The 26,956-nt window shown below is 37.3% G+C and overlaps 1 protein-coding gene across 2 annotated transcripts in view; it reads right to left on the bottom strand.

Moving 5' to 3' along the window:
- Nucleotides 1–250: 250 nt before the first annotated feature.
- Nucleotides 251–26,956, bottom strand: part of LOC124777025 (glutamate--cysteine ligase) — a 114,900-nt gene continuing 88,194 nt past the window's right edge. Inside the window, exons 10-12 of one of the 2 annotated variants that reach the window (XM_047252281.1) lie at nucleotides 22,119–22,300; nucleotides 14,485–14,642; nucleotides 251–1,905 (exon numbers count right to left, since the gene is read on the bottom strand). In XM_047252281.1, coding sequence (XP_047108237.1) covers nucleotides 1,883–1,905; nucleotides 14,485–14,642; nucleotides 22,119–22,300 — 363 coding nt within the window. In that variant the 3' untranslated portion in view covers nucleotides 251–1,882. Of the gene's footprint in view, nucleotides 1,906–14,484; nucleotides 14,643–22,118; nucleotides 22,301–26,583; nucleotides 26,803–26,956 lie in introns of those variants that run through there. The other variant, XM_047252282.1, reaches the window with a different exon arrangement.

The raw sequence follows: 26,956 nt of genomic DNA on the forward strand, positions 1-26,956 counted from the left end.
CAACACACATATATGTATATATATTCATCTTTTGTTTACAAAACAGTGAGTAAAACTGACAGGTTCATCTCACTAGATCTGCAGAAGATAAAACTGCTGCACCACAGTGAAAAAATTGTGTACATTTTCTATACAGAAACAATGTTCCTGAACAACAATTAAAAAATAATACAAAGCACCTGTACATGATGAACATTAACATGACAAATAAATTCACAGCTTCACAAGAATAACTATTTTGTCACGTGACTTTTGTGTGTGTGTGTGTGTGTGTGTGTGTGTGTGTGTGTGTGTGTGTGTGTGTGTGTGCTTTTGGGTGGGGTGGGGATGGGGCATAGTAGGAGAGGAAGGAAATAGTAGAAGGGGGAGAATATTGATATTGCTGAGAGATGTGGTGGATTCATTGTGAAGCAGAGATCAACAGATCTCTCAAATGGAATGTCTTTCAAACTTAACGCGCAAATTAACACACTGAAGACACTTGTGAATCAATTAGCATTACCAGGTAATAAGACTATGAATTTTACATTTATGAGACATTTTTTAAAGAAATCATCTTCATAAAACATTGTAACAGGTTACCCACAATAACACAAATTCTTGTTTCTTTTTTTTTTTTTGTATAATCAGTCCCCACAATGAATATATTAATGGAATGAATTAAAACATGATTCTGATGTTCATTTCTCATTGCTATTAGTATTTCTCATGACAGTAATAGCTGAATCAATTAGAACTGCGGCACACTTCTTCAGTAACACAGTATGAAAGATCTGGCCTTATGGAATGACTTATCAAATTGGAATGAATTGGCATTTTTTATTAATATTATTACATTATTAAAACATAAGCAAAGAATTACTGAGAGCCATTAATTTTTCTTTTAAAAAATTTTATGAGCACCAGAATGCAGTTCTTCAAAAGTGCTGATGCTGCACATGTGCAACAGTAAGTACCTATTCTTAAAAATGTTTGTGCCATCAATTAAGGTGTAGCCCATGTATCAGACTCATCCACAAATATCATTCAGTAGCAGGCAAAGCACCACATTTAAAATATAATGAAGTTCACTGCTTGAGATGCAAAATGTGGCATGCAGTTATGTTAAATTAAAAACTTTCTTGTATTTCACACTTCTATGAAATTACGTAAGTGGTGGCTAACTTTCCTTTGAACAGTTGGAAAGCTCTTCAGATTATGTTACACATATTTAAAAGTTAACCAAAACATTGTTTTTTATGTATTTAAATTCTAATGTTAAAAAGCTGTGAATACTATGTGGCCAAGTAGACACTATTAATTAAATCCTATTAAGCACTTCATAATCCATGTACACATGATGTAGGAAACATTTACAGTAACTGTCAGTTTTAACTGCAGGTCGCAACAACATAGCGAAAATGGTGGGATTTTAAAAATGCAGTCATTTACATAAAACTTAATAGATTTAAACTTGAAAATATATTGATCCCTTAAAATCATTGCATGATTTTATCAATTGGCAATATACTTGGTACATAAATAATGTCCAAATGAAACAAAAATGCTTTTAAGTATAAAATCAAAATACAATGAAAGTATAATGGAATGACTGATTTTTTAAGAGAGACCTGCACTCTTAAAAACAAGAGTTCACTTTGCATTCCTTCAAGAGCACCATTTATAGACATCCCATTATAAATTCTACGTAACAATGGAAACAGGTACTAGACAAGTGTATATCTGTAACAAAAAGTACTGAAGTTGTCTTCAGAACCTTAAAAATATCTCCTTTCCTATGTATTTACACAAGAATGGCTAGTTCAGTATCTATATTATAAACAGACATACAAAATGCAAGGCCAGCTTGGTCTGTTTGTTGCACTCCAAACAAATCATCCTATTATCCACATGAACTGATCAGACCTGAAACAAACAAACATCCACTTTTAACATTAGCATAATGAGAAAATTATTAAATATGCAACAATTAATGAACATACAAAACACTTTACAGCTACATGGGGGGGGGGGGGGGGGGGCCTTCAGTTAATTGCAAATGTATGTATATATCACTTTACTAGATACTTCATTATGATAAATACATGGTGTTTCATTAAATGTTTGGAGGAAAAGGCACTACCTTCAGCCTTCTCATATTAAAAACATTGGTCTACAAGGAGATATGAGTATAATCAGTTTAGCACCAATGCAACCCAGAGTTACTGCAACTGTTTACACACTCTCTTAACAGTTGCTAAATGTGAAAGTAACAAAACTCAGTGCAACTGCAGCAACAGAGTATGAGATTCTGCTGCACCTAATCAAATATCCCATGCTTGTTATGTATCACTTTACATACAGCAACAAACCTGGCAAATCAGTTCCAGTGAAGAGAAAACACCGCATCCAAATTATTGATGGCAATTCCACACCATCATACCAAAAGCACATTTTCTGGTCAACATATAAGGGTGTTCTCTCCTCCCTCAACCCCCCCCCCCCCCCCCCACCACCACCACCACCACCACCACCACCACCACCACCACCACCCCAGAAGCTCAAGTAAAACACGCAGCATGAAACACAAGTAAAGGTAGCCCTATAGACAGACACGTGAGAGATGAACAACAACACTCAGCTGTACTTGTTGATGAGCCTCATTTTTAATGGTGACGGTAGTTTCATCTGACAAAGCAACCACTAACAATTTCAGCCACAGTGAAAAGCCTTTATCACCTACAGATACGGTGGGGTGGTAAATGAATAATAGCTATTTTTAGTACAGTTCCATGTAGCTGGCCATGTACTGTCATATAAAATATAAAACCAACAGGAATTATGTTTCATCTTTGTAAGATAAGCCTATCTTCTTGCTGCGTATGACGACAGCAACTGGTATGGCGGCCCAACTTGTTGGTTTTTGCACCACAACATGTAATTCTGGCCACCTTGGCTTTCACTTTTAGCACATTTCTCTGATACTTTGGTGGAATGTTTCAATGCCACCCATTAACATGTGTTAACTTTTAAATGCTGGTAAAAAGGGTATATTGTTGAACTTAAAAAACCATACTTTCTTCAATATCTCAGTTTAAACCAAAAGAGATTTATCATGCAATCAAATTACATACACCTGTGCTTACTATCATATTTTAAATATCTTGTTCTTATATCTTTAAATCATTCTCAAAATAAATGGAGTGCTACATCTTATACAATCCACCCTGTAAATGCCTACTAGCTCCACAGATAATGGAGACTGAAAAAATGTAGGTCGAAGTAAAAGATTATATTCAGCACATTAATGGAGATGAAAATTAAATTGTGATTAGGGGACTGGAATGTCACAGTAAGAGAAGAAAAAGTAGCAAAGGCAATCGGACCTGGATAAGTTATAATAACAAAGGTTATTTAGTGCAAGAATGCAAAGTCTCACAGTGATAACACTGAACAAAAAGTTCTTTGATTTCAATCCATGTAGAGTGATTAAAATTATGCAAGCTTTCAGCCCAGTGCTCCCTTCGCCACTGTCACACTGTCAAGCGGTATGACCGTCAATGGGCTGCTGGTATGCCCTTATATAATAGCTGCCAGTAGCAATGTCATTGGTGTTCACGTCATCACCGTATATGGGTATATGTTGACATGGCTTTCAATGGGCCTGCTTGAATCGTATGATCAACAGATCCCACATCACCCTCTACTTAGGGTGTTATCGAAGATTTTTATTTCAGTGGTGTCTTTAATTAAACAGCCCCCAGATTAGAGCAAGCCAAAACGGAGGTCCTGTCGAATTTTATCTGATGACTGTTTTCTACAGAAGGCTCAGCTGAAAATGATTTCTTAGGGTAGTGTACGCAATAAAAACATCTCATGCTTCTTCCTACAATGTTCCAAAGTGCATTCTTTTTGTCCAACATAAAATTGGCCCTACTCTCAAGATATCTTGTTGACCCCAAGTGTTCTAATACCTGCTGCATCTTTTAAATTGGTCTCAGCAATTGACAGATTTTTGTCAAGGGACCTGAATATTGATTTTAGTTTGTGTCTTTTTAGCGGGTAGCTAATACTACTTGACATAGAGCCACAGAATGGCATGAAAGCAAGTTTCTTTCCCTGCTCCTCGTTAGTGATCTTATTGTGATTCTTGTTTAAATCACTTCATTTATTTAATGAACATTATAGCTGTTGTTCCTGAAGACCTTGCTTAGGTTTCTCAGCACGAGGCAGGCTATCAGCATCTGAAATCATTCTTGGATGATGCATCAAAGTTTGTAAGACAGTATGCTTATGTACCAGGTGATGATGAGTGACGGCAACCACTTACAGATCAGTGTGGGTAGGTTATCTATGGATGCTGTGGTCAAGGCATCCATTTTGTTTGCGGCAGATGAGGATGTTGAGCAAGGACAGTGTATTATCTTTTTTTCTACCTCCATCACGAACTGGATGTTACTGTTAATGCCAATCCGGTGTTCCAAGAACTTGTCAAGTTTCTCATACCCATAGGGTCCAATGACGAATATGTCATCAGTCTATTGAAAGAAACAACTAGGCTCTAATGGCAAAGGCAACATCCTCAAATTTCTCCAAGAAGACGGAGCTAACAGCTTACCAAATGCAATGCCAAACACCTTATCATAAACTGGCTGTTGCACAGAAACTGAGAACACATAACAGTGCGCCTAAACAACTCAACCCACGTCACTCACAAAGAACTCAATACTTGATTAAAAGAGACTCTAAGAGGCACATTCATAAACAGCACCACCACATTGAAACTAACCATAAGGTCACCCTCACCAACTCTAAGACTGTTAATTCAGCTGATAAAATCTACTGAGTTCGCAGTCTCACACATGTGGACCAAGGAGACTGGTCAATACTTTGCCAGCTTGTATGTTGGTGAACCAATGGTGGATATGACGACGTGCAATGGTGACCTGTCCTCGTGGATCCTCCATAAAGCATAAGCAGTTGGTGGTGTAGGTGCCTGTGGGAGACTATTTTTGGCCACACTGTTTTCCACAAAAAGCACTTGAGAGGTTCTGATGTCCTCTTCATTATTGTCAATGCTGGGCTGCATGGGAGTTTGCAGTAAGTATCTTCGTATCATAATCCACGTATTCCAAATTAATGGATGCACTGCCCTTATCAGCAGGATGGATCACAATCCTTTCATCATTTCGTAGTGCTAGCAGACTGCTGTGCTCAGTTCTGGTAATGATGGCTGCCGGTAACTTTGCGTCATGAGAATATGGCTCTTTACACCCTAAATTTTGCCTACTGTTCATTTGGGAGCTTGCGGACTGCCTGTTCAAAGCCACTTACTGTATCACACACAGGAATATCCCATGACAAAGATGCAAAAATTAAGACCTTTCTTCTACATCTACATGACTACTCTGCAACTCACAGTTAAGTTCCTGGCAGAGCGGTCTTTGAACCATCTTCTCTTCTGTTCCACTCTCTAACAGCATATGGGAAAAATGAACACTTGAATCTTACTGTACAAGCTCTGATTTCCGTTATTTTATTATAGTGATCATTTCTTCCTATGTAGGTTGATGACTATAAAATAATTTCACATTCAAAGGAGAAAAAGTTGGCGATTTAAAGTTCATGAAAAGATCTTGCCGCAGCAAGAAATGCCCCCACCCCTTCTTCTTCTCTTTTTTTTTTTTTTTTTTTAATGATTGTCATGACAACTGGCTTATCATATCCCGGACACTCTCATCCCTATTTCGTGATAATACAAAATGTGCTGCCCTTCTTTGAACTTTTACGACGTCCTCCATCAATCCTTTTTGGTCATGATCCCCTACAGCGCAGTAATACTCTAGTGGAGGATGTACAAGAATAGTGTAGGCAGTCTCTTTAGTCGACCTGTTGCATCTTCTTCTACCTGTTTTGCCAGTAAAATGCAGTCTTTGGTTTGTCTTCGCCTCAACATTATCTACATGATCATTCCAGCTTAAGTTAATCATAATTGCAATTCTTAAGTATTTAGTCAAATTGACATTATCTACATGATCATTCCAGCTTAAGTTAATCATAATTGCAATTGTTAAGTATTTAGTCACATTGACAAGCCTTTAGATTTTTTTGATTTATCATCTAATCGAAATTTAACAGATTTCTTTTTGTAATCTTGTGGATGAAACCACAGTTTTTCTCATTAGATGAGGTTTTTTCCCCACATTCGTCACTCAAAAAATACAGTGTCTTCTTATATTTGCAGATTAAACTATTGCTGCTGAGATCAACATTTTTACATTTTTTAGCATACTATATAGGGATAGTCTTACATTTTTAGGGGTCGTCTTCCATGCAGAGATGAAGCTTTGGTTATTGAGGCCACGGTTATATTTATTTTGAAGACTTCGGATGGGCAGGGCTTGGCAAATGTTATTCGCATTCCAACAGGTTCGAGATTTCCTAGTATGATGAAGCACTTGGTACAACATGACGCTGCTCGAACAATCACGACATTGACTCAGGGAGTGCTAATATAAGATACATGCGAGAAACTACCAGCCCCTACAGCAGTCTATCGCTCTAATTAAAATTTGACAATTCTGTGAAATGAAGGAGAAAACAGCACTAAATTCTATCTTCTTGTAAACTTTTATTGTATTGGAAAAGGTCTACGTTTCATGTTCTCAAACACATACGGATACCATATATGGGCATCAATGCCATTGTTTAGTTAAACATAACTTTCAAAAATGGAAATGGTGTCCTACAGTAAACATTACTTGATCTCGAACACAGACCAATATTTAATTCGGACATGAAAACGATTTATTAAGTGGACTGCAAATGAGAAATTTGATTACTGTTCATGTGCTAGAATTCCGGGTAAAAATGTTACCAGATTTATAACATGAAGACATTCTGTTGAAACAAGAAGGAAAATTAATCCACAAAGAAATGTCTAACAAAGGAAATAATTCACATTAAACTGACTGTAATTGTTATCGTGAGAATAAATTACAGCGACAAGACCATTGTGGAGATAGAACCAAGAAACGTCACTAGATCACGGGACATGCAAAAGTTCAAGAATGAGAATGAATCATAATTGGGATCTTTTATTACATATTAGTTGGTGTTATTATATGTGACCTGCACACTAGAAGATAATGCAGTCTGTTTTTCACAGTTGCTCAGGCTCAGCCCTACGAAAGGGGAACAGTGACACCAGGTCGGCTTAGAGCTATGATGATTGCTGGGCAGGAAGTGGAGAGCGAACAGCAAATTTCATAGTGTTGCCAACTATGGGAACCTGTACCACACAATTTGTCTTTTTATGAACATCTACCACATCTAAAGTGTGGTTTGCGGGAATCCATCTGTAGTCAGAATCAGACTGACTTTAAAACTGAATGCACACTCCACAGTAGCATTCATTTCTACAGGAGAAAATAAGTGTCTAGATGTGGGTCAGCTGTGTATGCCAATGAGAGAGCAGCAGGCGGGCAATATGTTTGGAAGCAAGAGACTTGTAAACTCTCGTGTCAGTACAGAAGAAAAATTTGATATGTGTTCGGAAGAAAAGCAGCTGTTTTCTCAGGTCCCACCATAACGACAACCTCAGAAATAGCAACATATCCAGAAGAAACTGTCAAATATTTATGACAATGAAGACATAAATTTTGCAGCTGTTCCATTAGGATGGTGATGATTACAAATGTGATACCACAGACTAATGGGTTAGTAAATAAAAAAAGGTAGAAAAGGAAAAAATTTGAATAATTAATATAATCATTCCTTTTTGTTTATTTTATTTCTCCTAGTATTACCAAAATGTAGACCATCAATAAATAGCATAAGTTTGGAGATATATAACATTAACTTTTTGGAAGATAATTTATATCAATAAAACAGTTTTTATCTCTAATTCACAAAATGTAAAAAATAAATTTTCCACGAAGCCTTTGGAAAAATGGGGCATCTTACATTCAGGATCGCCTTATTCTCGGGTTAATAGGGTAACCGCATAGATTTACATGGATCAGAAACAGCAGAGAGCCTATAACACTTTCTTGGGGAACACAGGGTATCACTTCCGTTCTACTTTACTTTCCATCAATTACTCCATAGCATGACATTTCTGAGAGGAAATAAGGGATTCAGTTGCAAAACTGATGCAATACTCCCTAGATACACACATTTGATTGGAAGTCTCTTGTGAAAATTGGCATCAAAGGCTTCTGAAAATCTACAAATATAGAAGCAAATTGAGATCCCTGTCAACAGCACTCATTACTTCTTGAAAGTAAAGAGCTGTTTAGGTTTCACAAGAATGATTTTTCTTGTATCCCCACTGATTGTGTGACTACAGACCATTCATTACCGTCAAGGTAATTTATGAAGTCAACGCAATATATGTTCCAATATCCTACTGAAAATTGAAATTAGTGATCTGGGTCTGTAATTCAGCGTATTACTACCATTTTCTTTCATTAGTATTGGTGTGCCATGTGCAACTGCCAGTTTTTTGATACAGATCTTTCATTGCGTGAGTAGTTTTGTGTATGATTGCTAAATATGAGCTATTGGATCAGCATACTCTGAAAGGAACCTTTATGGCATGCTACCTGGACTGGAAGATTTGTATTTATTGATTGCTTTATGCTGCTTTGCTACAACAAGGATATCTACTTCTATGTTATTTGTCTATTTGTGATGCAACTCGAGTTTTCTTTGAACTGTTAAGCAACTGTATCAAGTATTGGGGGTAGGGGGGCAGATTGGTAAACGGAACCCAGTATTAATTTATTACGATTGTCAAGTATAATCCACACCATCTCAGAGGAACTATCTACTCAAACTTCACTACGAGGTAAATATATTCTAACAGCAACAAAAACACTGCCACAAACCGTATTTTATCTAACGTTTCTAAACACTGCTAGGTCATTTGTTAAAATTTGAGCTCAACTTGTCTCTGGATTTAGTCATCTTTCGATACCTATAATGATTTGAGCAGCAGTGCTTTCTATTTGCACTTGGAACTCTAGTTTCCTTCCCACACAGCTACAACAGTGTACAACTACAATACTGCTTGTTACTATGTCTACAATCTTCCTGCACTCTTCTCGCACCCTTTGAAATTGGAGCCCTTTCTGCACTTTCCCCCTGAGACCCTCTAACCTCACAAAACAGCCCAGTTCACTACACGCAGCCACTGCTAGCCATGTAGCCACCTCCTGTGTGCAGTTGACAATTGGCCTACGAAGTGGAACCCAAAACGCCACCACCCTATGGCACCCCTGCAGTTGACCCTGTCAAAGGTGCTACAGAGTGTGATTTCTGACTTCATCCTGCAAGCAAGACTGGAAGCGTTACCACTTCGTCTAGCCTGCCAATACCGAAGAGAATCTATTCTGATCCAAAGCGTCACACATCCTTATTACCGACATGGGTCACCATCTGTAGTTGGCTGCACATTGTGCTCTCCGTGGCATCCAGAAGCACTTGTTCGACATCTGAAATGACTCCTTCCAGTACTCACACAGAGTTTACACTGGATTTCTTTCTCTCCTTGGCAGTCTTTTCTTTAAGGGGTTCCATTATATGCCTGATATTGGAGCCCCCAACCACCTGTAAGCCCACCCTCTGTGAATACCCAGATCCTGCGGTTCGAGAGGCTTCCTCTGGAACAGGGTGATCAACTGCATATGGCCTAGGGCCTTTGTCAGCCACGGACAGTGTTCAGAACCTGTTCGTCAGATGAAATGGGGAGATCCTTCGATCAGCTCCCCAAAAAGTCTTTTGCTGCCTGCCACATCTTGAAACACCCTCCAACTCGACCATGGGTGAGGTGCCACCCTCAATGCGGGTAGTAGCAAGGGGGAACATAGTAGTGTACCAATCAGGCGACATGAGTACCTTGCTGGATGTACCTTTTATTTCTACATCCAGCCTCCCACAGCAATGGCCACTGGTAATATCCTTCAGCTGTGCGATTATAGCGAGCACCTGGAGCTGCGAGCAGAGGTCACTAACTCAGCTCACACCTGAACACAGCAAACACAGCCCCTATACAATATAAAGTCGGAGAAGCTATAAAGTAAACTGTGATTAAAATTCAGAACTCACAAATGAAACATATCACTCTGAACTGCTGCTGCCCGGATAGGAGTTGCTGATCAGCTAATGAATTCTACAGTTTTAACTGTTCTTAAGTGTCTACATTGCACCCATGTCAATATCTCTCGCCTTCAAGATGATGGGAGGGTTCATTCTGAGGATCTGTAGTCCGCACTGTTGTGTTGTGGAAGGTGGCTGAACTTTCCTTTCTGCCCCATTGTAGAGGCCTCTGGCAAAAATCTGCAATTTCTAATATCAGTTAAAGATGCAGCACGTCTCTGAACACCTTGGTGTCTACAAGATATCTTGCAAATGTTGGCCGTTTTACCAGACAATCAGCACACATGGGAAGGCGCACGATAGATTTTATCAAGTATGCTATCCCCAGAAATCTGCTTTAGCTAGGCATGCTTTAGAAATCAATCACTGGATAAGATTTGACAAAACCTCCATTGTGGTTCTCACTTACAGCTTCTGGGACTGAATTAAAGATGCCATTGAAATAAAAATCACAGATAACATCCTAAATACAGATGGCAGTCTGCAGCTCAGCACGATGTGCAATCCAGTAATCATGCAACTGAAGTGGCACATCGAAAGCCGTGTCAACATATGCCCATAAATGGCAATACTGCGAACACCAGTGACTTTGCCGCTGGCAGCTATTGTATACAAGGGCATACCTGCAGCCCACTGGTAGTCATACTACTTCACAATGGTATTGGAGCACTCAGTTTGTGTAATTTTAATCACTTGACATGGTTCGAAATCCGAGAACTTTTTATTCAGAGGCAGTAATGCGCAATGACTGACAGAAATAAGTAAAACTAATACAGAAGAAAATGAATGAGTAGTCCTGAGGTGAAATAGTGAATGCAGCATAGGAATAGCTACGTAAAAAGACAAGGCTCAGTGTGAATCCTTTGACAATGCACAAGATGTTAAGTGTAACTGACGGAAGGAGAAAATACAAAAATGTAAAAAGAAGCACACAAAATGGAATACAGATGTCTAAAAAATTAGACTGACATAAAATGCAAGGCGACAAAGCAAGAATGACTAAAGCAAAAAACGCAAAGCGATAGAAGCTTGCACAACTGTAGGAAATACAGATGTCACTGACAGGAAAATCAAAGAAATGTCTGGAGAAAAGAGAGGCAGGCGGATAACGATCAAGAGCTCTCATGGCAACCCAGTACTAAGCAAAGGAGAGAAGGCTAAAAGGTCAAAGGATGATATACATGGCTCGTACAAAGGACGTAAGTTGAAACAAGGCACCTAGAACAGACAACATTTGAAACTGGTGAAATATCATCAGACTTTAAAATGAACTTAATAACCTAGAAACCAAAGAAAGCAGCTGATGACAAGTGTTGAATTTACCAAACCATAGGTTTAAAAAGTCATGGCTGCAAATTATCTAGAGAAGGATGGAAAAACTGGTATACGGTGACCTGGGGAAGATCAGTTTGGATTCCATAGAAATGTAGGAACGTGCAGATAAATAATGATACCAGGACTTATCTTACCAGACAGATTGAAGAAAGGCAAACCCATATTTACAGCATTTATAAATTTATAAAAAGCTTTTGCATATTGTGACTGGAATACACTAAAAATTATAAAGATAGCAGGAATGGGATAAAGGGAGTGAAAGGCTATTTACAATTCATGCGGAAAGCCGACTGTAATTAGAGTTGAAGTATATAAAAGGGTGGCAGAAACTGAGGGTGGAGGCAGGGTTATAGCAAATGCTCCATGTTGTTCCATCTACACATAAAGCAAAGAGTAAAGGAAACAAAGGCGAAATTTAGAAAAATATTACATCGCAGGGAGAATAAATAAGAACCTTATTGTTTACCAATGACATTGACTTTATCAGTTGCACATAATAGTGTCTTGAAAGAGACATAACCAAAAGTAAAAAAAGGATAATAAAGTGTAGCCAGATTAGATCAGGCCACGCTAAGGAAATTAATATTAGAAAATTAGGAAATGATACACAAAAGTAATAGACGAATTGTGCTATTTGGGCAACACAATAACTGTTGATGGCCTGAGTGAGAAGGTTATGGGAAGTTACTGAAAATGAGAAATTTGTTAATATTAAACATAACTTTCAGAAACTCCTTTTTGAAAGTATGTCAGAGTGTAGTTCTACAATGAAGAGTCAAAAAAACTGGTAAAGCTGTCTAGTATCTTGTAGAGCCCCCACAAGCAAGCAGAAGTGCTGCAACATGACGTGGTATGGACTCAACTAATGTCTGAAGTAATGCTCGGGGGAATTGACACCATCAATCCCGCAGGGCTGTGCATAAAGCTGTTAAGAGTACAAGGAGGTGGAGATCTCTTCTGCATAGCACATTGCAAGGCATCCCACATATGCTCAATACTGTTCATGCCTGGGGAGTTTGGTGGCCAGAGGAAGTGTTTAAACTCAGAAGTGTTCCTGGAGCCACACTGTAGCAATTCTGGATGTGTGGGGTGTCGCATTGTCATGCTGGAATTGCCCAAGTCACGTGGTATGCACAATGGACATGAATGGATGCAGATGATCAGACAGGATCTTTACATATGTGTCGCCCATCAGAGTTGTATCTAGATGTATTACAGGCCCCTATCACTCAAAGTGCACATGCCCCACACCACCACAAAGCCTCCACCAACTTGAACAGTCCCCTGCTGACACGGAGGGTCCATGGACTTATGAGGTTGTCTCCATACCCATACACATCCATCCACTAGATACAATTTCAAACGTGACTCGTCCAACCAGCCAACACGTTTCCATCAACAGCCCAATGTCAGTGTTGATGGGCCCATGTGAGGTGTAAACCTTTGTGCTGTGCAGTCATCAAGGGTACACGAGTGGGCCTTTGACTCCAAAAACCCATATTGGTGATGTTTCAATGAATGGTATGCATGCTACACTTGTAGATGGCCCAGCATTGAAATTTGCAGCAACTTGCGGAAGGGTTGCACTTCTGTTATATTAAACGATTCACTTCAGTCACTGTTGGTCCCGTTCTTACAGGATCTTTTTCCAACCGCAGTAATGATGGAGATTTGATGTTTTACCAGATTCCTGATATTCAGAGTACACTTGTTAAGTGGTCATACAGGAAAATCCCCACTTCCTTGCTGCATCGGAGATGCTGTGTCCCATCGCTTGTGCACCGACTGCAACACCATGTTCTAACTCACTTAAATCTTGATAACTTTCCATTGTAGCAGCAGTAGCTGATCTAATAACTGCCCCAAACACTTGTTGACTTATATAGGTGTTGCCGAGTGCAGCACTGTATTCTGCATGATCACATATCTCTGTATTTGAATATGTATGTCTATACCAGTTTCTTTGGCGCTTCAGCGTATATGGAAGTGAAACATGGATGATAGTATAGACATGAAGGAAACAGAATCTTTTGAAGTGTGGTGTTACAGAAGAATTCTGAAGATTACATGGGTAGATCTAACTACCAATGAAGAGGAATTGAATTAATTTGAGGAGAAAAAGAGTTTTATAGCAAATCTTGACTAAAAGAAGGAATTGGTTGCAGGACTATGCTGAGGCATCAAGGAATATTTAATGTGGTAATGGAGGGAACTGGGAACTGTGGGAGGGGGGGGGGGGGGGTGTGGAGCCAGAACAGCAGAGGGAGAACAGGACTTGACTGCAGTAAGCAAGTAGAGGTAGGTTGCAGTATTTAAGCAGAGATGAAGAGACAGGCACAGCATAGACTTTCACGAAAAGCTGCAGCAAATGGGTCTTCAGATTCAAGATGACTAAAACAACAACAGTGAGAAGTTCTACTTGGATCTGCTTCTCCTTCAAAGGCAGATGTGTGAGCCATCCATATGCAACAATTTACGTCATTCAAATGCAAGGACCTTCTCAAATACACAGACAAGAAAGTGCAAATTTAAGATTTCATTCCCAAACAACAATATTGATATACAATGACTACTCTGCCCCCCCCTCCCTCCTCCAAAATTTTATCCGCAGTGAAAACAAAGTAGACCTACGCAGCAATTAAGTCAGTATCATTGATCTTATCAGTTTTAGTAATTCTTAATTTGATGGGAATTTAATTAAGTAGAATACCAATTCTGACACTCTGATATCCTTCAAATAAGAAAAAGATCCTAAACTTTAAAAAATGGTAATTAATAAAATATGGCAAAGTAGAGATAATAAGCAATATTTTCAGAAACTACTAAATGAAAGTAAAGAAAGAGGAAGATTAGGGTACAATGTCCAGTTAATTACACAGTAAAACTGATGCTTCATTTTGTGATAGCACAACAAACATCAATAAGGAATGTGAATAAACTCTATACTGAAGCAATCAGTTTCGGAGCAAAATTTGCTTTCCTTAGTTAATTTTTACCACTTACGCTTACCATTTTCAGCTCTTTCCAGAACTACAGGTATTGAGTCTTGAGTTTTTGACTGAGTGCTTGTTCCCAGCAATTCTGGACAGGAAATTTCTCCTCGTTGAATGCCATAAAGTGTCTTTAGCAGATCATAGTTTATCTTCTCTGACACAACAGAATCAAACCTGGAGATAAAAATCAAATGTTGAAATGTTATTTTCTGCAACAAACTTGCTTTCTGCGTAATCAATTCAACTATTGCACTAATAATTTATTTTATTTCCAATCAAATCTTTTTTTAATTATTGTCTGAGAACCATTTTTTACTCAAATAGGGGCTTAACTCAGAGTGAGAGTGACCGAAAAACTGAATTAGAACATTTTTAGGCAATGCAAGTACTCAATAGTCACAATCTGATGACGTGCTGGAAACTAAAATATAACACAGCACTAACTTCTAAACGATGAAGCTGTTTTAAAACCACTGTAGGCAGTCAGTTTTGTAACACAAACTGCCTTAATTGCACCATGTATATATTTCACATTACTGGCCAGTTTTGGCCTTAAGCCATTTTCAAATAAGTGTTGCTGAGATATGTTTCACATTTGAAATCTGTTTCATGTTACACAGGGACTTTTACTTATTTCCAAACACGTGTCAAATGTACACAAGTATGGTCTAGCACATCACACACTGCTTCCAAACAGATATTATACAACATGTCATATAAGTAAAATCACTACTAACAAGTAGCTTCCTGGTCCTTGCAGATTCATTTAATGGTGCAACACGTCCTACTGCTTCCTTATACAAAAATATTTCTGTTCAACAAAATAATCTTTATTAGGGAATGCTGAAAAGCAATGCTTTGGAATTTTTTTGTGAAAACTTGAAGCTTTTTAACCCTCGACCAAGTGTGCCTGGGTATAAAGTGCACCAATTATTATTATTATTATTATTATTATTATTATTATTATTATTATTAATCTTCTTTCCTTTCTCAGACCTTAGGTCTGGTTAAAAATGGAAAGTGACATGGACCTTGATCAAGCGTGACTTCCTTTTAACTGTACGGTATATGTTACATTGCATTTAGGAACTTTTGGGTAATTGAACATGTATCAATAATTACAGATTTCTGTAGTTGTATATATAAGTTTGGATGTAGCTGTATTGCGTTGATGTACTGGTGGATATTGTGTGGTATGACTCCTGTAGTTGATAGTGTAATCGGTATAATGTCAACTTGATCCTGATGCCACATATCCTTGACTTCCTCAGCCAGTTGGATGTATTTTTCAATTTTTTCTCCCGTTTTCTTTTGTATATTTGTTGTATTGGGTATGGATATTTCGATTAGTTGTGTTAATTTCTTCTTTTTATTGGTGAGTATGATGTCAGGTTTGTTATGTGGTGTTGTTTTATCTGTTATAATGGTTCTGTTCCAGTATAATTTGTATTCATCATTCTCCAGTACATTTTGTGGTGCATACTTGTATGTGGGAACGTGCTGTTTTATTAGTTTATGTTGTATGGCAAGTTGTTGATGTATTATTTTTGCTACATTGTCATGTCTTCTGGGGTATTCTGTATTTGCTAGTATTGTACATCCACTTGCGATGTGATCTACTGTTTCTATTTGTTGTTTGCAAAGTCTGCATTTATCTGTTGTGGTATTGTGATCTTTAATAATATGCTTGCTGTAATATGTGGTGTCCATTGTTTGACCCTGTACTGCAATCATGAATCCTTCCGTCTCACTGTATATATTGCCTTTTCTTAGCCATGTGTTGGATGCGTCTTGATCGATGTGTGGCTGTGTTAGGTGATACAGGTGCTTGCCATGTAGTGTTTTCTTTTTCCAATTTACTTTCTTCGTATCTGTTGATGTTATGTGATCTAAAGGGTTATAGAAGTGGTTATGAAATTGCAGTGGTGTAGCCGATGTATTTATATGAGTGATTGCTTTGTGTATTTTGCTAGTTTCTACTCGTTCTATAAAGAATTTTCTTAAATTGTCTACCTGTCCATAATGTAGGTTTTTTATGTCGATAAATCCCCTTCCTCCTTCCTTTCTGCTTAATGTGAATCTTTCTGTTGCTGAATGTATGTGATGTATTCTATATTTGTGGCATTGTGATCGTGTAAGTGTATTGAGTGCTTCTAGGTCTGTGTTACTCCATTTCACTACTCCAAATGAGTAGGTCAATATTGGTATAGCGTAAGTATTTATAGCTTTTGTCTTGATTCTTGCTGTCAATTCTGTTTTCAGTATTTTTGTTAGTCTTCGTCTATATTTTTCTTTTAGTTCTTCTTTAATATTTGTATTATCTATTCCTATTTTTTGTCTGTATCCTAGATATTTATAGGCATCTGTTATTTCCATCGCTTCTATGCAGTCGCTGTGGTTATCCAATATGTAATCTGCTTGTTTAGTGTGTTTTCCCTTGACTATGCTATTTTTCTTACATCTGTCTGTTCCAAAAGCCATATTTATATCACTGCTGAATACTTCTATTATCTTTAGTAATTGGTTGAGTTGCTGATTTGTTGCTGCCAGTAGTTTTAGATCATCCATGTATAGCAAATGTGTGATTTTGTGTTGGTATGTTCCAGTAATATTGTATCCATAATTTGTATTATTTAGCATGTTGGATAGTGGGTTCAGAGCAAGGCAGAACCAGAAAGGACTTACTGAGTCTCCTTGGTATGTTCTACGCTTAATCTGTATTGGCTGTGATGTGATATTATTTGAATTTGTTTGGATATTAAGTGTGGTCTTCCAATTTTTCATTACTATGTTTAAGAACTGTATCAATTTAGGATCTACTTTGTATATTTCCAATATTTGTAGTAACCATGAGTGGGGTACACTATCAAAAGCTTTTTGGTAATCAATATATGCGTAGTGCAGCGACCTTTGTTTAGTTTTAGCTTGATATGTCACCTCTGCATCTATTATCAGTTGCTCTTTACATCCTCGTGCTCCTTTGCAACAGCCTTTTTGTTCTTCATTTATAATTTTGTTCTGTGTTGTATGTGTCATTAATTTCTGTGTAATGACTGAAGTTAATATTTTGTATATTGTTGGTAGGCATGTCATGGGGCGATATTTAGCTGGGTTTGCTGTGTCTGCTTGATCTTTAGGTTTCAGATAAGTTATTCCATGTGTAAGTGTATCAGGGAATGTGTATGGGTCTGCAATGTAACTGTTAAATAATTTGGTTGGATGTGAATGTGTTGAGGTGAACTTCTTTAGCCAGAAATTTGCTATTTTATCTTTTCCAGGGGCTTTCCAGTTGTGAGTAGAATTAATTGCTTGGGTGACTTCATGTTGCAAAATTATCATTTCAGGCATTTGTGGTATCATCTCGTATGTGTCTGTTTCTGCTTGTATCCACCGTGCATGCCTGTTATGTTGTACCGGGTTTGACCATATGTTGCTCCAGAAGTGTTCCATGTCTGTTATGTTTGGTGGATTGTCTATTTTAATGTGTGTGTTATCTATTGTCTGGTAAAATTTCTTTTGGTTTGTGTTGAATGTTTGGTTTTGTTTCCTTCTATTTTCACTTTTTTTGTATCTTCTAAGTCGTTTGGCCAACGCTTGTAATTTCTGCTTCTTTTCATCTAATTGCTCTATCACTTCTTGTTGTGAGATTTTACCTAACCTTTTTCGTTTTTTTTCTGACATTTCATTTCTTATAAATTGTGTTAGCTGTCCGATGTCTTTTCTCAGTTTTTCTATTCTGATCTGTAGCCTGTGTTGCCATGCTGGTTTTGTGGGTTTCTTCTGTGTGTTGGTTGATTCTGATCTCTGCCTAGTGTGTATATTTAGTGTAGTGAGTGCTCCTATATAAACCAGTAGTTGTAACTCTTCCATAGTTGTGTTTTCATTTATTTTGTTGTGTATGATTGTGTTGATAGTTTTTATTGTTGTTTCGACTTGTGGGTTATTTGGCGGTCTATGCAAGAATGGTCTAATGTCTGTATTTGTGTCTTTGTATTCTATATATGTCAGCTGAAATTTTTCTTCTATATGTAACATGTGTGTCACTTCGTGTTCTATTTGTGCTTGTTCTGGTGGCTGTCTTAAGATTTCGTTTTCCTATGATTGTTTAATTGATGCGTGTTGTTCTTTGTTTGTTTGCTCTGGGATGTTTGAGTCCATTACTGTATTTTTCCTTCTTCTGATTGCACATTATTTTGTTCCAGTATTTGTTGTACTTGTTGTTTGATGTTTTCTAATTCTGACTGGGGTATTCTGTTATTTTTGATTATTACACAGATCTGATCAGCTAGTCGTTGTTCTGTTAAAAATTTTAATTCTGGGTATCTGGTAATAAATGTTGTGTATACTTGTGATCTGTATCCAGTTGTGTTGGTTCCTAGGTTTGTTGCTTGGTAATAACAGAACATGAGGTGTCGATTAACTTCATCTGACCATCTCATCCTCTGTCTTTGTTTTCCTTCTAGGGTGGTTGCAGGAAGCATATCCTGCAAAACACCTCTATTTGGATTTAAATCATTTTCCAGCTGGCTAGCAGTGTCGTTACCATTGTGGGCGGGCATAGGGTTCAAGCGTCGTCCCCGACCATGACGGCGCTTGTCCGAGGCTTCTTTAGTTCTGTCCTGAAACAACTAATCGCACTAAAAGGGGGGTTAGCCCTATTAGTGGTTTGTTCTTTTCGTCGCCTTTTACGACTGGCAGAACATACTGGAGGCCTATTCTTTTCCCGGGCCTCCACGGGGATTATTATTATTATTATTATTATTATTATTATTATTATTATTATTATTATTATTATTATTATTATTATTATTATTATTATACTAATTGACAATCCTTGCAAGAAAATGACCCACATTATGAGCTAGCAGCACAGTCCCACATTGAGGCACTTGTCTACAAGATAATGAAGAATCAAATAAGCAGTTGACTGGGATCTTATGCTGGAATCTTATGCTTCAATTGGATCTTTAGTGTGGGGTAACAGCTGTCCATGGCAACAAAGTGATATAATTAAAGTTTATTTCATTATTGTTTAATTGAACAGAGCTTTAGTGCATATTATGCAAGTTTATTTTATCACTGTTTAATGAATGACTTTGCTCTTACATGTTTACCTCTCAGTAATATAAAGAGCGCTATTCTTTACATGTGTAAAAAGTACTTCACGCACCCGCTTGTGTTATGAAAATCAGTGTGCCCACTTGGTTAAGAAAAACAAAGTTATTAACATTCTACATCCTTATTATTCTTGTCTACAACTCTGCAGTCCTCTGCTGCTACATAACTCCAGATTGTAGCATGTAACATGGCAATGTGTAATGCCACTATATTGGTGTGTGGGAAACAGAGTGCTGTAATTGAGTTTTGGATTCGAGGAGCTCGTCAATACAGGGAGCAGCCTCTCCTTCAACACAATACTAGACCACACTTGACAGTGAACTCAAGGTGTTGTATTGTTGCAGATGTAACAGCTGTCATCAATCATCCTCCATACAGTCCTACCTTGGCCCCATCCAATATCCATCTGTTTCCAAAACAGAGAACACGTTCAAGGACTTCACTTTGATAGTGATGAAATGGTGCAAGCAAAAGTGAAGTTGTGTCTCCATCCACAAAGTCAAACATTTTGCTGTGATGGTACCAACAATCTGGTCTCTAACTAGGAGAAACATGTTCATCACCACGGTGACTAAGTTGAGAAATAAATGCAATTTTTTATTTATTTTAGAAGCATTAAGAGTTTTCACATTAAAAAATATTCAAATGCATTTCAGCATGCCCTCACACATTGCACCTCATTGCCTGATAGTACGAAACCAAAATGTTTGATTGTTCCTAAAGAAAATGGGTTGTCTAGTAGTCGTTTCTGAGATGACTATGTGAAGAAAGAGCTCAATAAAAATGCACAGTCACCACAAACAGGATGCTAAACCCTAATCTTCCTTTTCTTATAATGTTTGTTGAATTATTTTGTCAAAGCCATAGTACAAGTGTGGAAGGAAGGAAGGAAGGAAGGAAGGAAGGAAGGGAAGAAGGATCAGATGAGGGTATAACAGCTCATCAACAAGGACATTAGAGATGAGAATACAAGCTTGAGTGGGGAAGAAAACTGTTGCAGAATCGCATAGAATGCTTGTCTAAGCTTTCGGTGAACATACTCTTGAGAAAAAACAGTGTTTCATGTGGTTCAAAAAATTCAAAAGTGGTGATTTTTACGTGAGAAACCATCAATAAAGTTCAAAGACAACGAATTGCAGGCCTTATTGGATGAAGATGTTACTCAAACTCAACAGGAACTAGCAGAACAATTGATCGTGATGCAGAAAGCCATTTCTCTTTGATTGAAAGCTGTGGGAAAGGTGCAGAAAGTGGGAAAATGGGTTCTGCATGAACTGAATGAAAGACAGCAAGCAAATTGAAAGACCACTCGTGAAATACTGCTCGCCAGGTACAAAAGAAAGTAGTTTCTGCACCGAATGGTGACGGGTGATGAAAAATGGATATATTTTGAGAACCCTAAGTGTCGTAAATCATGAGTGGATCCAGGCAAACCGTCGACATCCACTACAAGACCAAATTGCTTTAGAAAGAAGACAAAGCTCTTTGTTTGGTGCAATTAGAAGGATGTCATCTATTATGAGCTGCTAAAACCTGTTGAAACCATTTTCTGATTGCTACCAACAGCAAATGATCGATTTAAATCGAGCAGTACATGAAAAACGACTGGAATGTGGAAAAAGGCAACATGAAGTCATATTGCTTCATGATAATGCCCCATCACACACAGCAAAACGGGTCAGGGAAACAATCGAGGCATTCAATTGGGAAATACTAGGGCATGCAGTTTATTCTCCAGTCTTGGCTCTGTGCGATTATCATCTATGTGCATCACTGGGACATGCTCTCACTGAACAACACTTAAATTCGTATTAAAATGTACGAAAATGGCTCACTGATTGGTTAGCTTCAAAAGAAGAACTGGTTTTCTTTTTTTTTCTTTTTTTTTACCATGGCATTCATAGCCTGCCAGAGATGTGGGAGAAATGTACAATAACAATGGAGATTATTTTGAATAAAATGTTGTTTTTATCAGTTTCAAACACAGACGAGTAATTATTGCAACCAAATTCTGGTTTCATACATCTACACCTGGTATGTAACACTGCCAACCTTACAAATCTACTGTCACATTTTCCAGAAAGACTACACTGGAAAAGAAAGGGCTCGCCACTTGACATAAAAGCACAAAATTTCTGCTTCAACTTTTTTTGTCCCTACTTGTACATCTTCTGGAGACTCTCCCTATTGTCTCAAGAGCATCCCATCACAGTCTGAGCATTTTTTCTCCACATGAAGTTATTTATTGTGTTCATTTTCGCCTCCTTATTTGTATTAATTTCGGAACCTATATGCAGTGACCACTAAACTACTACTTCCAGTACACACCTCTTTTCCATATGTGGACATTGCAACCTGCAAAATAACTTCTGGTACGAAGAATAAATTTTGCATTTCAAAATATATTGTCTTACAGAATTCCACTGTGACTTCTTGCACTACTTGAAATTTTCATTGAATACTAAGTACAGCTTCACTATATGTCTTTCTCCAAGTAGAAAATGTGTCATTTTTCTTTCTATGTGGACTTACTTATAATCAGGATGTGTGCGTACAAACTTCCTCATCCAAGCTGCAGTAGTGAGCAATTCACCTGAAGCTCTCCGCTGTATTAACTTCAAATACTGCTGGATTGTACAATGTGTATCTGCATCAACATCCATACCACTTAAGTAACTGTTAATCAGTGGAATCAAGCCAGGAAATTCACCATCCTATGAAATAAAAGAACATTTTTTACAGATTGAAAGTAATCTGAGGCTCAATTTACCGCTCAAAATTAAACATCATTTAAATCAGTATCACTAATTGTATGGACACATCTTTGTTTCCCATTATTATGAAAGTTAATTACAGTTGGAATATAAGAGAATGTTCATTTCACTTTGTTCTTGCCCTCAACAAGAATTCATTATACAAGTCAGAATATATAACTTCCAGAGGTAAGTATTTAAAATAGTAATATGGCTGGCACTGAGATAAATAAACGCCATACACTTTACAACAACAGCAACTACAATAAGAGACTGCCCATTGTAGCATAAAGGGTTTTCTGTCATTAAAAGATAAGCAGGTTCCCTGTATTGTAGGAGATAGAAATCAAAATTTGTCAGACTCTTTTAGAGAAAGTTCAGTCATTCACAACCTAAAAGTGAAGCCAAAACTATTCAAATGCAAAGTGAGTCATCTCAGCTATGAGTAATGAACACTAGAAACAGCAACTCTACCACAGCCAACAGCAGTACTAAAATTCGAGGTAATATCTATTGAGCTATGCCCACTTACATAAAGGTTTCCTCAATTAAAAGGTTTGAACACCACAGCACTTTACTACACATGGTCCTTTTGGAGGTAGTTTGCTTTTGCCTTCCTCTAGCCTATGAAATGACTTTCCCAATCAATAATATGAGGAACTGCAGTTAAACATGTAATCTGAACAATGGTGCACTGGCAAATCACTGCCAGAGATGAAAGAAGAAGTGACAGAAAAAACGGCCATAAGATCAACTAGGGGCAAATCACAGGATCTTTGGATTTGTAGTCTGGCACTTACTCAAGAAACCACTGAGACACACATGTTACCATTAGTACAACCACTTCATTTGCTATTAAGTAACTGGGTGCATATCTCATAGAATATGGATTTTTTTTTCTTTCTAGTGCCAAAGATCAGCCAGTGTACCGATATATTTTTGATGAGAAACAATTTAAAAGAGGAAACATTTTTTCTGTACAAAATAATGTACAGGAATATAACATAGTAGATTTTCAGCTATGATGGACCTTGCAGTATGCAGTTAATTAAAAAAACGAAGAAAATGGTGGCGAATCCTTCCCAATTACAGAACAATCAAAACTACTTTGTAACATCCAGAAATATATTTACTCTTCGCTTAAGCAATGAGTGGTTACATCATTAACAAATAAACCTAATATAAATTCCATGACACATATGGAGCTATTTAAAAGATATATGTAACTAAACTGAACTCCATTATTTCAAAATGAAATTCAATATTTTATTTAAAATTCTGAGGATTTTGCTAGTTAAACTCACACAACTTTCAGCAATTTCAGTAATGAATGGATGTCTGAAGAAGGATAACTAAGTATGTTCAAATCTTCAATGGTGAATATTCACTTCACTTTGGATGTCTTCGGCAAACAGTATTAACACATTCTTACAGCAGCTAATCACATTGTTGCAGCAAACAATGCTGACAATGTTAATGGCAAGCAGAAATCTGTGTGTCAGTCCCAGGCTATGTGATATCAATGACAAAATAGTTCGCAAGAGAACCTAAGCAAAGAAAATGAAGATGTTAGTGTACTATTGACAAGTTGGTCATCAACAACAGAGCACAAGTTCAGGTTGGGGAAAAGATCTGGAAGGAAATTTGTTATGTCCTTTTCAAAGGAATCATCACAGCATTTGCTTTATGTGATGCACGGGAAACTATGGAAAACCTGTACCTGGATAGCTATAGAGAGAACTAAATAGCCATCCTCCTGAATGTGAGCCCACAGTGCTAACCACTGTGGCACTACACTTTATGACCGGCGACAGTCATATGTGGCAGGTGGCAACTAACATAGTGCCTGCCATAAGTGATGCCCTGAGATCAACACTGCCTAACCTAATGAGAGCTCTGTTTAAAATTTCAGGATGCAGTGAGAACAGAAATATAGGAGATAGTGTTAATGGAAACATGACAAATCTTGTGCAAGTATTGCAGAACTGTCCAAACCATCAACTCAAATGGAATTTTAGAAGCAATATTCACTGAACCTCATACGCAACAAATTAAATTGTATTTTTTGAACATAAATATCATTATCACCCTCCTCCATCATGTTGTGCTTTTAACTTATATAAATAGCTTCAAACAAAACACAGAATTATTTTAACCATGTCAGTCAGGCATAGTCAACCATTTTCATGTACCACTCACTTTAATACCTCTGTTAGTAATAAAATTTTCTAACTGCCCACCAGTTCCACAGTAGTTGTGACCTATAAATTAGGAAGTAACTTTATTAAAGCACATAATAATAATAATAATAATAATAATAATTAGTGGGTGGTATAGACCAGGTTCAGAACCACTGTTCTAGATCCTACAAACTGCAGTGTGGAAAGGCACAATTTATTTTTGTCTTCCATGCGAAGTCTACAATGATCAGATGAAGCACCGTAAACATAAATTGGATATAGGTTAGTACATTAAAAAGTCGAAAATGAAGCAACTCCTATTCAACCAGCCACTCTGAAACTAATATTCTAGTTATACCTAATAATTTGGGTAAAATACGAGGTAACATGGAAAACTTTAAAAAACTATTTGCACATTCAACTCAAAGTTGAAGTCGCTAAGCTGGCAAATTTCTGCTGTTTCAACCCCACCCCCTGAAGAGACCACAAAATCAGACAAGACGTTGTGCAAAATACCCAACATGTCAGAAGCACCACAAGTTGGAGTTTCTTCTTCATGTAGGAGATGGGATGTTACATTCCATCCTGGATTTTCCATTGTTCGATTTTTTTCATGTCATAATGGAGGGCCATACTCTTTCGTCTTGTTAGGGTCACTTCTTTCCAGCTGAGTAACTGTAATTATATCTGCCTTGGCCTCATTGTAGGCTTCACCTGGTGTAGCTTGTTTGTATACCCAGCTATTCATTCTTCCACTGATACACAAAAGATGCTTACAATAATTCTGACCAACAGAACTGGGCTAAGAATTTATTGAGAGACAGAACTCTTTAACATCATTTAGAAAACAAGGGCTTTCACCAGAAACAAACATCAAGTAAACTATGGCTTCCTCAATTTTGTGAAGACTTGTGCTGTTAATAGTACTTATAAATAAGTAAACAGTGCAGAAAGGTCTCCAAGACCATTCAAAACACCATTCAGAATTTATTGACAATTTTTGTGAAATGGGAAATGTCGAGTTCAATATAATAACCAGCAGTTGACAAAGCATAAACAAATATAATGTATAGTTTAAAAGTGAATAAAAGGTATCAATATCAACTGCTTAGATCACAAGCATGTAATTGTTACAGTCAGTAGTAATCTGGAGATAGATCTTCACAAAATGTGCGATGAAACAATGCAGTATTATCCATTGAAAGAATTCCACGACTTCTATGAGGGAAGCTAATTACAAAACACTTGTGTTGATCATCCTCAGTATTGTTGTAATTTGGGATTAGTACCAAATTGTAAGCACCAAAGAAATTTAGTTAGAATGATAAAAACTCTTTAAATGTAGTGGTGTCCATCGTGGGAAGAGCTGCTTGAAAGGTTCTACAAACCTGTCTTTACTGACAACTATTACAATCTACTGTCCTCCTCTGTGTACATGCTTCCCAATGATTATAATTATTAAAAAAAAACATTTACATTTGTTTCATTTTTCTACCAACATCCATGAATGGAAAATGATGAGAAACGAATTACTCTGGTGGGGTGGAAGTGGGGATGAGAGATCATATAGGTTTTCTTTTTAATAAGTGTTGTGCTGTATATTCACATTACAAATGAGAAGAACTGACAGTTATTAAGTAATATTATAAAATATCCTGCATTATACCTGTGATGCCACTGGATGGTGCTGTCCCAGATGTAACTGAAAATTACAAATTCACAACACTCCACTCCATCAATCACACCTGACACTGAAGGCCAAAAGAAAGAAATTTTGCTCATTGGTCATCTTATGTACTCTATTAACACATTCGTCTGTACAAGCAATCTCCAACAAATAAAACTACCTGGATTCTTGCTTTATTATCTCTTTTTGAAAACCTACGATGGTTCTGTAGAAAATATCATTATCAAAATACATGTCATTTAATCTACTTCCTTGAGGACCTCCTCATTAAGAATCGATGGAACAAAAAGTATATCTAATATAATCTAAATACAAATATTCTGTATGTAATCTTAAAAGGTATTCCTCCATACCATACAGTTTACATTTTCAAATGCTATAACATCATGCATATATTGACAGAATAGAAATGAGACATCTTGCATTACTATGGTGTACCAGTGCACAAATTGCTTTTCAATCCTGAACAGTCTTGACACCGAGACAAGTTTAACAAAATCTATCAAGTAAGTGGCACTGGGAAAACAGGTTACTAACGATGTGTTCTTGCACTCTGCTCGAAGACAAACATGGCAGAGTCACTGCACAACCTCAACCTAACAGAAAACATGCAGATAAATTTTGAACAGTGGAAGAAATTAATTAATCAAATTTACCAATTTTGATGAAACTTTTCAAAGCATTACAATTCAGGGAATAAAATAATGTAATGTGTGGTGATGATGTTGGTATCCTTAACTGTTTGAAGAG

The sequence above is a fragment of the Schistocerca piceifrons genome, chromosome 2 (genome assembly GCF_021461385.2).
Source record: "Schistocerca piceifrons isolate TAMUIC-IGC-003096 chromosome 2, iqSchPice1.1, whole genome shotgun sequence".
NCBI lineage: Eukaryota > Metazoa > Arthropoda > Insecta > Orthoptera > Acrididae > Schistocerca > Schistocerca piceifrons.